The sequence below is a fragment of the Thamnophis elegans genome, chromosome 1, assembly GCF_009769535.1.
Source record: "Thamnophis elegans isolate rThaEle1 chromosome 1, rThaEle1.pri, whole genome shotgun sequence".
Taxonomy (NCBI): domain Eukaryota; kingdom Metazoa; phylum Chordata; class Lepidosauria; order Squamata; family Colubridae; genus Thamnophis; species Thamnophis elegans.
In genome coordinates, this window is record NC_045541.1 from 23,035,512 (window position 1) to 23,049,029 (window position 13,518).

General features: G+C 38.0%; 1 protein-coding gene across 4 annotated transcripts in view; it reads left to right on the forward strand.

Moving 5' to 3' along the window:
- LNPK (lunapark, ER junction formation factor) overlaps positions 1-13,518 on the forward strand; it is a 66,042-nt gene that overhangs the window by 34,284 nt on the left and 18,240 nt on the right. For all 4 annotated transcript variants that reach the window (XM_032221733.1, XM_032221726.1, XM_032221741.1 and 1 more), the window contains exons 9-10: positions 341-568; positions 13,357-13,462. In XM_032221733.1, coding sequence (XP_032077624.1) covers positions 341-568; positions 13,357-13,462 — 334 coding nt within the window. The remainder of the gene's footprint in view (positions 1-340; positions 569-13,356; positions 13,463-13,518) is intronic.

Sequence of the window (13,518 nt, forward strand, 5' to 3'; positions counted from 1 at the left end):
GTGGGTGATCATGTTTGAATAATTATCTAGTGGTCCAAAGATCATTTGATTTATACTTGAATATAAGAGATTTGCATTTAAACATAGGTTATGTCATCTGTACACTTATTCAAAAACGCCAAGAGATACACCATTGCTTCATTGCTGTTCAGGTGAGACCCTCTTGTACAGTGGTAGGATTAAGTGCAAGAATAGATTGATCTGTTAAATTTAGTGCACTCTTCTGCTACTTTTGGAGCACAACTTTCTTTCTCCTGCTTTGGTTAATATAAATATGTTGCCGGTTCTTGAATCACGTGGAATGCTGTTCTCTAAATTAAGTGTATGAATGTTCTGTTAGAACTTCGCCATCGGACCCCAGTGCGAGAAAATGTGCCTCCACCTGTCCCAGTTACATCAAAACAGGGATCTCCAAAAGCTATGGGTCTAGTGTCACCACCACCTTCTGGCTTGCCAAGAGACATTTCAGCACCCGGGGGACCTCCAGAGAGAACTCTGTCATCAACCTCACCGCCGAATATGTTACCGCGACATCCTGGGTCCCGTACTTCCTCAATGCCTGGAATGGGTAAACAGAGCACTTAATGTTGTTTACAGTTTATATTGTTTCCTCTAGTTACCAATAAAACAGGCCATTTTCAGACAGTATGGAAATAGCATTTTGTTGGGAAATAGAAGAGCAGTTATCTGATTAAGCAGGAGTTCCATATTCAATTAGCCATAACTCTTTACAGCTGGCACCTTATGATAGCGAAGCCTATTGCTTGAGCTCGTTTAACTGTTATGGCTTCTTTGTTTAAATGGCAATAAAACTTTGCAGGATTCTGTAGTCAACAATATAGCATACCTTTTTATGTTCTTGCTTTAGGCAAGCTCCAGGCTTATATAAATCAGGTACATAAGAAGACACTTTCAGAATACGTTCAGTTTCATACAAAGCTCTGGACATATTTTTAATGCATGTTTTGACATTTATTTAAATTTTTCTTCCAAGCAAAAAATACAGCGCTGTAAAGATTAAAGCATAAAATACTCAGCAACTGAAAAGGATTTTTCCCCGTTAGCAGAACTTTCCAAAATAACAAGCTGATAACTAGGAGTTAACATCACTTAGCATCTTATTTGAAACACTTGACCTCTCAATTTAACAACTCAGAAATTTCTGTTTTGTAGATGCATCTTTTTTCAGATGTTTATATAAAACTTCACAATGAGTACTTCTCATTTATTCAACAGCATCTATAGGCTACCTGTGTGGAATTAGGTAGCAAAAAACAATTCAGTGTACAATAAAATTAAAAAATCAGAAACATTGCAGTATTTTTTAATTAATCCATGATGATTACCCAAACCATACTAAATACCAAAAATGTAGCACCAATTTTTCTTGTGTTCAGAAAGCAAGGAAGTTTGCAATTGCCCATAATTCAAGTATTCCATGGAGTTGGACTGCTGCTCAGAGAAGTCTTGTCACCTGATTCATATGCTTCCTGCATTTAATGCCAGTTCATTCTCGGGGTGCCTTTGTCCATCTTTTTCTGTTTCTGAGCAATGTCCAAGTATTAAAGCATGAGGTTACTTTCCAAGATGGACGGCTGGCTCTCAACATACTCTGTACCTTGTATTGTTGTTGTTGTTGTTATTTGCCTGTCTTGCTTTAAATTATGATCTACTTTGAGTCCTCTGTTTAATTTCAAGCTGTGTTTATGTAACATACCTCCAGTATACAGCATGCTTGATTTTCCACATGATTATCCTGGAGACAAAGTTATTAACTTTACTATACAGAGGGTGACATTGTCTAAGCCTGTCTTCCCCTACATTGCACAAACTCAGCTCCACATCTAGACATGTTTATGTTGTCAAGCTAAGTGGTAGCTGACTATATCCAAAGAAGCTAAGTTAAACAGGAATTCTTGGTTCTTTATATAGAATGCTAGAATGTAATACTACAGTGGAAGAAATAAACTGAAAGCACTTCATGCAAGAACATTTCTCCTTGAGAAATGAGAAGATCTGAATACCAAGTTCTTGCCATCAAGAACTCCCACTATAGAAGTATTTTGATTGGGTTAATTCTTTGTTTGATTCTACTATAAATAGGAATCATTTTACTGGAGCCAATTAGCAGATGCAAGTCTGTGTATCCACGGGAATGCATTGGTGCAGTAATGGGAAAAGGAAGGAGTTGAGTCTGTGCAGAACTCTTGCAGGATAAATGAATGATTATGAACCCATGTATCAGGAAACTTTATATTTGCTTAGTTGGCACTGTTTTGGGCTGTTGCTGATTTGGAATGGGGACATTTAGTTCTTATTTTTTTTTTTTTTTTTTTTTTTGTATTTGGTGGTGGTTCAGTTCTCACAACCCCAATAATCTCATAGGTCACTACAGGTTGGCACATACTTCATAGCAGTATAAAATTATTTTAACTTTTCTAACTGAACTGTATTAATAAAAGTTCAACCGTACATTTAGAGAAACTGATTATTAATAATACAATAATCATTTAATATAACAATATAAATAGGTAATGCTATAACATTATCAATCCTAAATGTAGACTGTGAATTCTTTGAAGACAGCCCAAATACACAAGTGTCTTCCAGCAAATTGGCAGTCTTGCTTCTTATTTCCCAATGATTTTTCCCAGCATTCAGTACTAATTTTGCTGTGTGTGTGTGTGTGTGAAAAACAATTGCTGCCCTACTATAAAATTATTTTTTGATTTGAATTTTAAAAAAATCAAGCTCTGCCATAAGCAAGCGATAGAAGATTTCCCCATTTCTCTGACTTGATGTACTGATCCTGTGATCGATCTAATGTTTGTCTGTGATAGACAGAGGTTAACCTATGCTTTACTTTGGAGGCATCCAGCAACTGGTTCTTTCCAGGATTCCATACATGTTGGCAATTCTAATGGGTGCAGCTTATCTTCCATGGATTTGGGGCGGAGGGGGGTATATGTCAAAGGTACATTTGAGGCAGGCAAGAAAAAACCTTAAATGGAAGGGAATTGTTGATAATGTTGCTGGGTGGAATCTTTTGGTCTTTACTTTGTATGGGTACCTTCAGATGTCTCTAGCAGACAGATGTAAGGCTTAAAACAATGCACTCTTCCTTTTTTTAAAATGACCCATCTCCATTAATGGTAATCATTGTTAATGATAATTGTTAAATGTGATCAATTTTAAGTATATCTTTTGGCAATTAGGAAATGAACACCCTCAGTTAATTCAGTTTTGTAGCTATACAATGACAATACTGGTGATGGTATTGGTACAGGAATTAACACTATATGTAATATTTAACATAATGCATATTTGCCTGCATAAAAATAATCAGGTTTCTTGAGCTACAATTTCCTATCTTATGAGAAATAGCAGTCAAAGTCCATATGACTGCATTTAATTAGCTTTAAACTTGAAAAGATCATTCATTTTTTCATTACATTATACTTTGTGGAAGAGAATCAATTTAACATGTATTATTACAGAGCTTCCATATGTCTAAAAATTAATAACCAGCAGGTAGTTGAGAGTTTGCCAGCTTTGCAGAAATAGCCAGCCTGCCCACAATTATTGCTTTTGATGTTCCTATTAATTACCGTTGTCCATATCAGCATGAAGAATAAGAAGTGTGCTTAGATGGTTTGTTACTGTGCCAAGTAACTGGAGAGATTCTTGGGGCACATGAGCTCTTGTTTTAGGCTTCCTAATTATAGCTAGGCTTTACTTTGCAATAGGCAGTTCTAGTTGAGGTTGCATTCAAAATGTGCATAATAATAATAATAATAATAATAATAATAATAATAATAATAATAATAATAATAATAACAACAACAACAACAACATGTGATAAAATCAAGAATGGAGAGTTGGCAGAACAAAGCACTGCATGGTCAATTTCTGGAAAAAATAAAAGATAAAGTGGACAGTGAACAAACTTGGTTATGGTTAAAAACAGGTACATTAAAGAAAGAAACAGAGTCACTAATCCTGGCTGCGCAAGAACAAGCTATCCGCACAAATGCCATTAAGGCCAAAATCGAAAAATCCTCTGATGATGCCAAATGCAGACTTTGCAAAGAAGCTGATGAAACTGTTGATCACATACTCAGCTGCTGTAAAAAAATCACGCAGACTGATTATAAATTGCGGCACAATTCAGTAGCACAAATGATCCATTGGAATTTGTGCAAAAATTATAATATTAAAACAGCAACAAACTGGTGGGAACATCAGCCTGAAAAAGTCACCGAAAATCAGATGGTCAAGATCTTGTGGGATTTCCGTATACAAACCGACAAAATACTGGCGCATAATACACCAGACATCACACTGGTTGAGAAAAATAAGGTCACAATCATAGACATCGCAATACCAGGTGATAGCAGGGTCGCCGAGAAGGAACATGAAAAAATCGCAAGATACCAGGACTTAAAAATCGAAATTCAACGACTATGGCACAAACCAGCAGTGGTAATTCCAGTGGTAATTGGCACACTGGGTGCTATTCCAAAAGCACTGGAATTACATTTAAAACAGTTAAAAATTGACAAAATCACCATCAGTCAAATGCAAAAAGCCGCACTGCTTGGATCTGCACGCATATTACGAAAATACGTTACGACGTCCTAGGCCCCTGGGTGGGGCCCGACTAGTAACCAATGCCAAATCCGGCGAAACAACTGGCCGCTGTGATACAATTGTATAATAATAATAATAATAATAATAATAATAATAATAATAATAATAATAATAATAATAATAATAACTACTCCGCCGTTGCCGGTCCCAAGCCCGGATGAGATAACTCCGCCGTTGCCGGTCCCAAGCCCGGATGAGAAAGGAGGAGGGTTGGGGTCAGGTTGGCATCTGGTCCCGTAAAAAACCCCCCGCCAACCCATACAATATGGTGAAAAAAACAAATAAGAATTCCATACCGCATCGGTCGTCGCGCGGGTTAACAAGGGCCGCGGCGGATGTTGGGGTCCCTGGACATCCGTCGACAAGTGGGCTACAAGTGGACCAGCCAACAAAACGACAAAAATATAGTGCAGATGAAAACCGTGCCATAATGGCCTGTTACTACAACTCAGAGCCAGAAAAAAGAGGCTATTTAAAGCGAATGTATGAATTATGGAAACAACAATATCCAGATTCAAATGTTAGTGAACAACGACTAGCAGATCAAAGGCGATTTATTATACGGTTATATACGATTTATTATAGCCCACTTGTCGACGGATGTCCAGGGACCCCAACATCCGCCGCGGCCCTTGTTAACCCGCGCGACGACCGATGCGGTATGGAATTCTTATTTGTTTTTTTCACCATATTGTATGGGTTGGCGGGGTTTTTTTTACGGGACCAGATGCCAACCTGATCCCAACCTTCCTCCTTTCTCATCCGGGCTTGGGACCGGCAATGGCGGAGTTGTTGTTGTTGTTGTTATTATTATTATTATTATTATTATTATTATTATTATTATTATACAATTGTATCACAGCGGCCAGTTGTTTCGCCGGATTTGGCATTGGTTACTAGTCGGGCCCCACCCAGGGGCCTAGGACGTCGTAACATATTTTCGTAATATGCGTGCAGATCCAAGCAGTGCGGCTTTTTGCATTTGACTGATGGTGATTTTGTCAATTTTTAACTGTTTTAAATGTAATTCCAGTGCTTTTGGAATAGCACCCAGTGTGCCAATTACCACTGGAATTACCACTGCTGGTTTGTGCCATAGTCGTTGAATTTCGATTTTTAAGTCCTGGTATCTTGCGATTTTTTCATGTTCCTTCTCGGCGACCCTGCTATCACCTGGTATTGCGGTGTCTATGATTGTGACCTTATTTTTCTCAACCAGTGTGATATCTGGTGTATTATGCGCCAGTATTTTGTCGGTTTGTATACGGAAATCCCACAAGATCTTGACCATCTGATTTTCGGTGACTTTTTCAGGCTGATGTTCCCACCAGTTTGTTGCTGTTTTAATATTATAATTTTTGCACAAATTCCAATGGATCATTTGTGCTAGTGAATTGTGCCGCAATTTATAATCAGTCTGCGCGATTTTTTTACAGCAGCTGAGTATGTGATCAACAGTTTCGTCAGCTTCTTTGCAAAGTCTGCATTTGGCATCATCAGAGGATTTTTCGATTTTGGCCTTAATGGCATTTGTGCGGATAGCTTGTTCTTGCGCAGCCAGGATTAGTGACTCTGTTTCTTTCTTTAATGTACCTGTTGTTAGCCATAACCAAGTTTGTTCACTGTCCACTTTATCTTTTATTTTTTCCAGAAATTGGCCATGCAGTGCTTTGTTCTGCCAACTCTCCATTCTTGATTTTATCACATCTTTTCTGTATTCTTGTTTCGTCTGTTGGGCCTTCAGTAGATTTTTGTTCTTTACTTCGATTAATAGATGTTCTTGACTTTCTTTTAAATAATCAGCCAGTGCATGTTTTTCTTCTTCAACTGTTTGCTTCACTTGTAATAATCCTCTGCCACCTGATTTTCGGGGCAGGTACAGTCTATCAGTATCACCACGTGGATGTAAACTGTAGTGCATTGTCATTAGTTTCCTGGTTTTTCGGTCCAAAAGGTCCAAATCAGCTTGTGTCCAGTTAACTATACCAGCTGTGTATCTTATAACAATAGCAATAGCAATAGCAGTAGACTTATATACCGCTTCATAGGCCTTTCAGGCCTCTCTAAGCGGTTTACAGAGAGTCAGCATATTGCCCCCAACAATCTGGGTCCTCATTTTACCCACCTCGGAAGGATGGAAGGCTGAGTCAACCCTGAGCCGGTGAGATTTGAACCGCTGACCTGCTGATCTAGCAGTAGCCTGCAGTGCTGTATTTAACCACTGCGCCACCTTGGCTCTTCTACCAATAACTGGTATTGCCCAGGTATTTATGGCCTTGATTGTATTTCCACCATTCAATTTAGATTTCAAAATTTTCCTAACTCTGTTGGTGTACTCTCGCCTGACAATAGTTTTGACTTCTCCATGCTTGATGTTATCCAACTGCAGAATGCCTAAGTATTTGTAGGCTTCATTTTCTTTGCATTTAATTAATTGGCCATTGGGCATTTCAATTCCCTCACATGCAGTGATTTTGCCCCTTTTTATGGATACAGTGGCGCATTTTTCCATGCCAAACTGCATTGAAATATCGGTGCTGAATACTCGGACTGTGTTTGTCAATGATTGGATTTCTATTTCTGACTTTCCATAGAGTTTCAAATCATCCATATATAGTAAATGTGAAATTTTTTCAGCTTCTTTGGCTGTTTGGTAGCCTAATTTCATTTTTTTTAAGATTACTGATAGTGGGATCATTGCGATGATGAAGAGAAGAGGTGAAAGTGAATCACCCTGGAAAATTCCTCGCTTGATATTAACTATTCCGTAGATCTCATTCCCTACTGCCAACTCAGTTCTCCATTGTTTCATCGCCTTTTCAGTAAAGGATGTAATATTTTTGCTAATACCAGTTGTTTCTAAGCATTTTATGATCCAACTATGTGGCAGTGAGTCAAATGCCTTTTTGTAATCAATCCAGACCATATTCAAGTTCGTTTTTCTGTTCTTACAATTTTCTAATATCATTTTATCAATTAGAAGCTGATCTTTGGTGCCCCTGCTCCTTCTTTTGTTGCCTTTTTGCTCTACTGGCAAGATGTTGTTTGTTTCCAAATAATCCATCATGTTATCTGCAATAATGCCTGTGAGTAATTTGAAGGTTGTTGGCAAGCATGTTATTGGTCTGTAGTTTTCAGGTGTTGTTCCTTTAGCTGCATCTTTCTGAATCAAGTATGTTTTTCCAGTTGTCAACCATTCATCAATTTGGCCCTTTTGTAAAATTTCATTCAGTTACCTGGCCAATATTGCATGTAAACTGGTCAGATATTGGAGCCAGAAACCATGTAATTGGTCCTTTCCAGGTGATGTCCAATTCTTTACCTTTTTAACTCGATTTTTGACCATCTCAGTTGTTATTTCTAATACTTGCATTTGCTTGTTGCCAATGCTTTTCTCAAAGTCATGTATCCACTTTGCTTCCTTGTTGTAGTCCTTTGCATTTTCCCACAATTCTTTCCAGAATTCAACTGTGGCCTGTTTTTCTGGTTTTTCACTTTTGGTGTCACCATTTACATTAAGACTTTGATAAAAACGCCGTTGGTCTGATCGAAATTGCTGATTTTGTTTATATTGGATGATTCGTGCCTCATATCTTTCAGTTTTTCTAGCTGTTGCTGTTATCTGCTGTTTTACAATCTCTACAGCTTCATTGATGTTTCTTGTATCCAATCTATATCGTCTGATTAGCCGATCTATGATTTTGTTGTTTTTAAGCCGTTGCTCATGCATGTTCTTTAAGTTACTAGCATCTGCCCTTAATTTTTTGATTTTTTGTTCTAAACGGATTTTCCACTTTGGCTTTGATGCTTTTTCTGTTGTGTGACTAGGTACTTTAATTTTAATGCCTAGTTCATTCGTGACTATTACAGCTGCGCTGTACATTAACTGGTTTGTTTCCAAGATGGATCCCGGTTCAATTGTTGAAAACACTGCATTAACCATTTTCATGATAGGGGCCAAAATTTTCTTAGGCACAGTTTTTAGTGATGGTAAACGTTGCCTTTCCTCATTAAGCAGAAAATGCTCCATGATCTTATCCTTCAATTCTTTTTGTTTTTGAGTTAGTTCATCAGTTGGTTCAGTGATAACTGGTTCTAGTGGTGGTGATGTTATTTCCTCCCCGAGAGCTTCTTCTGGGAGTTCTACTATAATGTCTTTAGTTGTGTCTTGAATATCAGTTATTTCCGCTTGTGATATTGTTTTTTGGGTTTTGCAATTTGCCTGAATTTCCTCATGTTCAACTTCACTAAACACTTTATTCCGTATAATAAATCGCCTTTGATCTGCTAGTCGTTGTTCACTAACATTTGAATCTGGATATTGTTGTTTCCATAATTCATACATTCGCTTTAAATAGCCTCTTTTTTCTGGCTCTGAGTTGTAGTAACAGGCCATTATGGCACGGTTTTCATCTGCACTATATTTTTGTCGTTTTGTTGGCTGGTCCACTTGTAGCCCACTTGTCGACGGATGTCCAGGGACCCCAACATCCGCCGCGGCCCTTGTTAACCCGCGCGACGACCGATGCGGTATGGAATTCTTATTTGTTTTTTTCACCATATTGTATGGGTTGGCGGGGGGTTTTTTACGGGACCAGATGCCAACCTGACCCCAACCCTCCTCCTTTCTCATCCGGGCTTGGGACCGGCAACGGCGGAGTTATCTCATCCGGGCTTGGGACCGGCAACGGCGGAGTAGTTATTATTATTATTATTATTATTATTATTATTATTATTGTACAATTGTATCACAGCGGCCAGTTGTTTCGCTGGATTTGGCATTGGTTACTAGTCGGGCCCCACCCAGGGGCCTAGGACGTCGTAACGTATTTTCGTAATATGCGTGCAGATCCAAGCAGTGCGGCTTTTTGCATTTGACTGATGGTGATTTTGTCAATTTTTAACTGTTTTAAATGTAATTCCAGTGCTTTTGGAATAGCACCCAGTGTGCCAATTACCACTGGAATTACCACTGCTGGTTTGTGCCATAGTCGTTGAATTTCGATTTTTAAGTCCTGGTATCTTGCGATTTTTTCATGTTCCTTCTCGGCGACCCTGCTATCACCTGGTATTGCGATGTCTATGATTGTGACCTTAATTTTCTCAACCAGTGTGATGTCTGGTGTATTATGCGCCAGTATTTTGTCGGTTTGTATACGGAAATCCCACAAGATCTTGACCATCTGATTTTCGGTGACTTTTTCAGGCTGATGTTCCCACCAGTTTGTTGCTGTTTTAATATTATAATTTTTGCACAAATTCCAATGGATCATTTGTGCTACTGAATTGTGCCGCAATTTATAATCAGTCTGCGCGATTTTTTTACAGCAGCTGAGTATGTGATCAACAGTTTCATCAGCTTCTTTGCAAAGTCTGCATTTGGCATCATCAGAGGATTTTTCGATTTTGGCCTTAATGGCATTTGTTATGTATTATTATTATTATTATTATTATTATTATTATTATTATTATTATTATTATTATTATTATTATTATTATTATTATAGCAGGGTCGCCGAGAAGGAACATGAAAAAATCGCAAAATACCAGGACTTAAAAATCGAAATTCAACGACTATGGCACAAACCAGCAGTGGTAATTCCAGTGGTAATTGGCACACTGGGTGCTATTCCAAAAGCACTGGAATTACATTTAAAACAGTTAAAAATTGACAAAATCACCATCAGTCAAATGCAAAAAGCCGCACTGCTTGGATCTGCACGCATATTACGAAAATACGTTATGACGTCGTAGGCCCCTGGGTGGGGCCCGACTAGTAACCAATGCCAAATCCGGCGAAACAACTGGCCGCTGTGATACAATTGTATAATAATAATAATAACCAGCAGTGATAATTCCAGTGGTAATTGGCACACTGGGTGCTATTCCAAAAGCACTGGAATTACATTTAAAACAGTTAAAAATTGACAAAATCACCATCAGTCAAATGCAAAAAGCCGCACTGCTTGGATCTGCACGCATATTACGAAAATACGTTACGACGTCGTAGGCCCCTGGGTGGGGCCCGACTAGTAACCAATGCCAAATCCGGCAAAACAACTGGCCGCTGTGATACAATTGTATAATAATAATTATAATAATAATAATAAGTGCTAATTTGTTTTTTGTTTGTTTTGTTTTGTATTCATTCTCTGCTCCTAAAAACTATTTATTTCGAAAAATATTCCCTTTTTTTGGCAATTGGACATTGTTGGACTCTTATTAATCTGTGTAAAATAAAATAGAGTCTTATTCAATTTGTCTAATAATTATAATAGAAATTAACATTTGCAGTTTATAGCCTTAAATTTGTTTTTTTCTATTTGTGATAGTCAAGTCTGGCAGAGTTTGGGCCTTAAGAATTCTTGTCTTCAGGGAGCAAATACTTCAAGCTACTTCCTAATCTAAGGTTCTCCAAATACGGTATATTACAACATCCACAGTTCTCAGGAAGTAATTCCAAAATATATCGTAGTCTAACAGTGTCTAAGAATTGACATTGTTGCTAGACCAACTTGCAAAGGAATGTGCCTTCATAGATTTGAATGGAGAACATCACGAGGAACCTACTGGAAGAAAGTCTATCAGTATTGCTTTGCTTGTGTGATAAGAAATAACCATGTAATTTAAACATAAATTTTTAAACATTTATTTACATGATATTTGATCTGAAGCCTGTTTCTTCTCAAGAAGTTTATGCACAACAAATTTCCATGTATTTCTCATTCAGTATCCATTGAGAAACATTCATATACAGTCACCCTAAATAGTTTGATTTTTCTGAATAAATATATTATGTGCTTGGTTGGTCAGTCTTTGGTCCATCCATCTATCCAGTTTATATTGTAGCCACTCTCTTGTCAAAACTGCCATGACTGTGGTCAACTAAGATTAAAAACATCAGCTGCAAAGGAAAATTGTAAAAATAATAAGACATAAAAAACTAAAAGATACTGCCTTGGGAACTGGTCAGCTTACTCATAATTGCCACAGGCTTGTGCACCATCCTGGCTCAGTCTCTAGTTTGAAAACTATCAGGCTTCCATTTAAAACTGTGTATGTTGTATGTGTTACACTAGAGCTGGTAGTCCTTTGGGACAAGTAGTAAGGCAGATTGTGCCCCAAACCACAGTCCTTTAGAGAACAGCCCCACCTCCTACAAGGCATGGATAATAGCCATCCTTCACCTCTAAATAAGATGCTTGAGAACACTCTTGACATTACAATTTGATTATCAGAGCACAGCATGTTTTGCCAATCCTCAACAGCTGAGCCATTCTGTGGAGCATAATGGTAGCAATTGTAAATTAAGCCTCTTCCTTTCTGAATTAACATATTACACATTTTTGATACCTAATTGTTGCTTGATTTTTTTTATTAGAGTAGGCAGATCTTGAACTGATCTAATGTACTTAAGTACATTCTTGCTTTTTTTAAAAAACAAAAAGAGAGGACAGCTATATTTTAAATATTAAGGTATTTTTTAATGAAACATCCATTAGTGAGCTAGCCTTTCTGATTTAAAAAATCCCAAGGTTTTAAACCATCACTGCATTGGAGTGTGACACTGAAATGGAAGTTGAAAGCAGGGATTTATAAATATGCTGAGATTGTTTGTTAATATTAAAAATAATTATGTTTTATTTGACACAATAAACCAAGTTCTTCAGGCTGACTAGAAGATGAGCTGCATATTAAAATCACTAAAACAGTAGAACACAATAATAAATACTCTAGGGAGGGAAATAAAAATATATAAAAGCTACTAGTCTAATATGGGCAGTTAAAAATCAAAGTTATTTATAAAACACTTAGGAGAAGAAAAATACTTTAGTCTGTCATTAAGATTTGCCTTGGAGTAGGAGGGAATGGAGTCTTCAAGCATAGCATCCTTCTGGATAGGCAAGAGAGAGAGTGCTCTTTGCATCCTTATGGGGATCTTGTCAATGATGGCTGGACTACCTCCTATGATAATATTGGGGAGCAATTGTTACCTGGCAGTGATTCTAATGTAGTACTGTTTAGACAGAAATAGATGCCAAAATAAAAGCATTCACCTGAGGCATGGTCAAAAGCAGTTGCAGTTCTCATGTGTAATCCAGTGCCTGAAGTGAAGTGTTGTTTTTTCTGCTCTGAATTCTTGTTTGCTGACAGAGCTAAAGCTGACTCCTTTCTATGTAGCTTCTTCCTGTTCCAGGGGCTGTTTCCCATAATTAATGATAAGGAAGTGACCATAGGTCCATCTAGCTCAGTATTGTTGGCACTGATTGTCAGCTGCTCTTTAAGACCTTAAATTGGAACATTATCCATTCTTTCTGGAAAGGCCAGTACAGTGGGATATAATCAGGGTTCGGTTTCTGCCGCCATTACTGCCGGTTCGATGCACACGTGCAAAGCGAGCACACATGCGCTGTTGCCTGTAAATAGGTCTGTGCATGCGCAGAACATTAAAAATGTCACAAATGCAAGCTGCGGTGACTGGGAACCAGTTCAGGGGTGTGGTGAGCCTGCCATCCCTACCGGTTCGGTGACCCAGACGCATTTTCCACTACTGGTTGTCCTGAACTGGTGCAAACCGGTAGCAACCCACCTCTGGATATAATGTAATTTCTAGGATATGTATGAGCCATGTGTGTGTCACATGGGCTGAAACATTTTTATTTCTAGTGAAGTTATATTAGATTGAAAGCTACTTTTGTCTTCCAGGCCTTCATCCTCCAGGACCTCCGTTGGCAAGACTTATTCTTCCTCGAGAGAGGGGAGCCTTAGATAGAATTGTTGAATATTTAGTTGGAGATGGTCCACAGAACAGGTAAAATGTTGCTCATTACAATAAATGAATTTTATAGCCATGGCATGATATAGTAG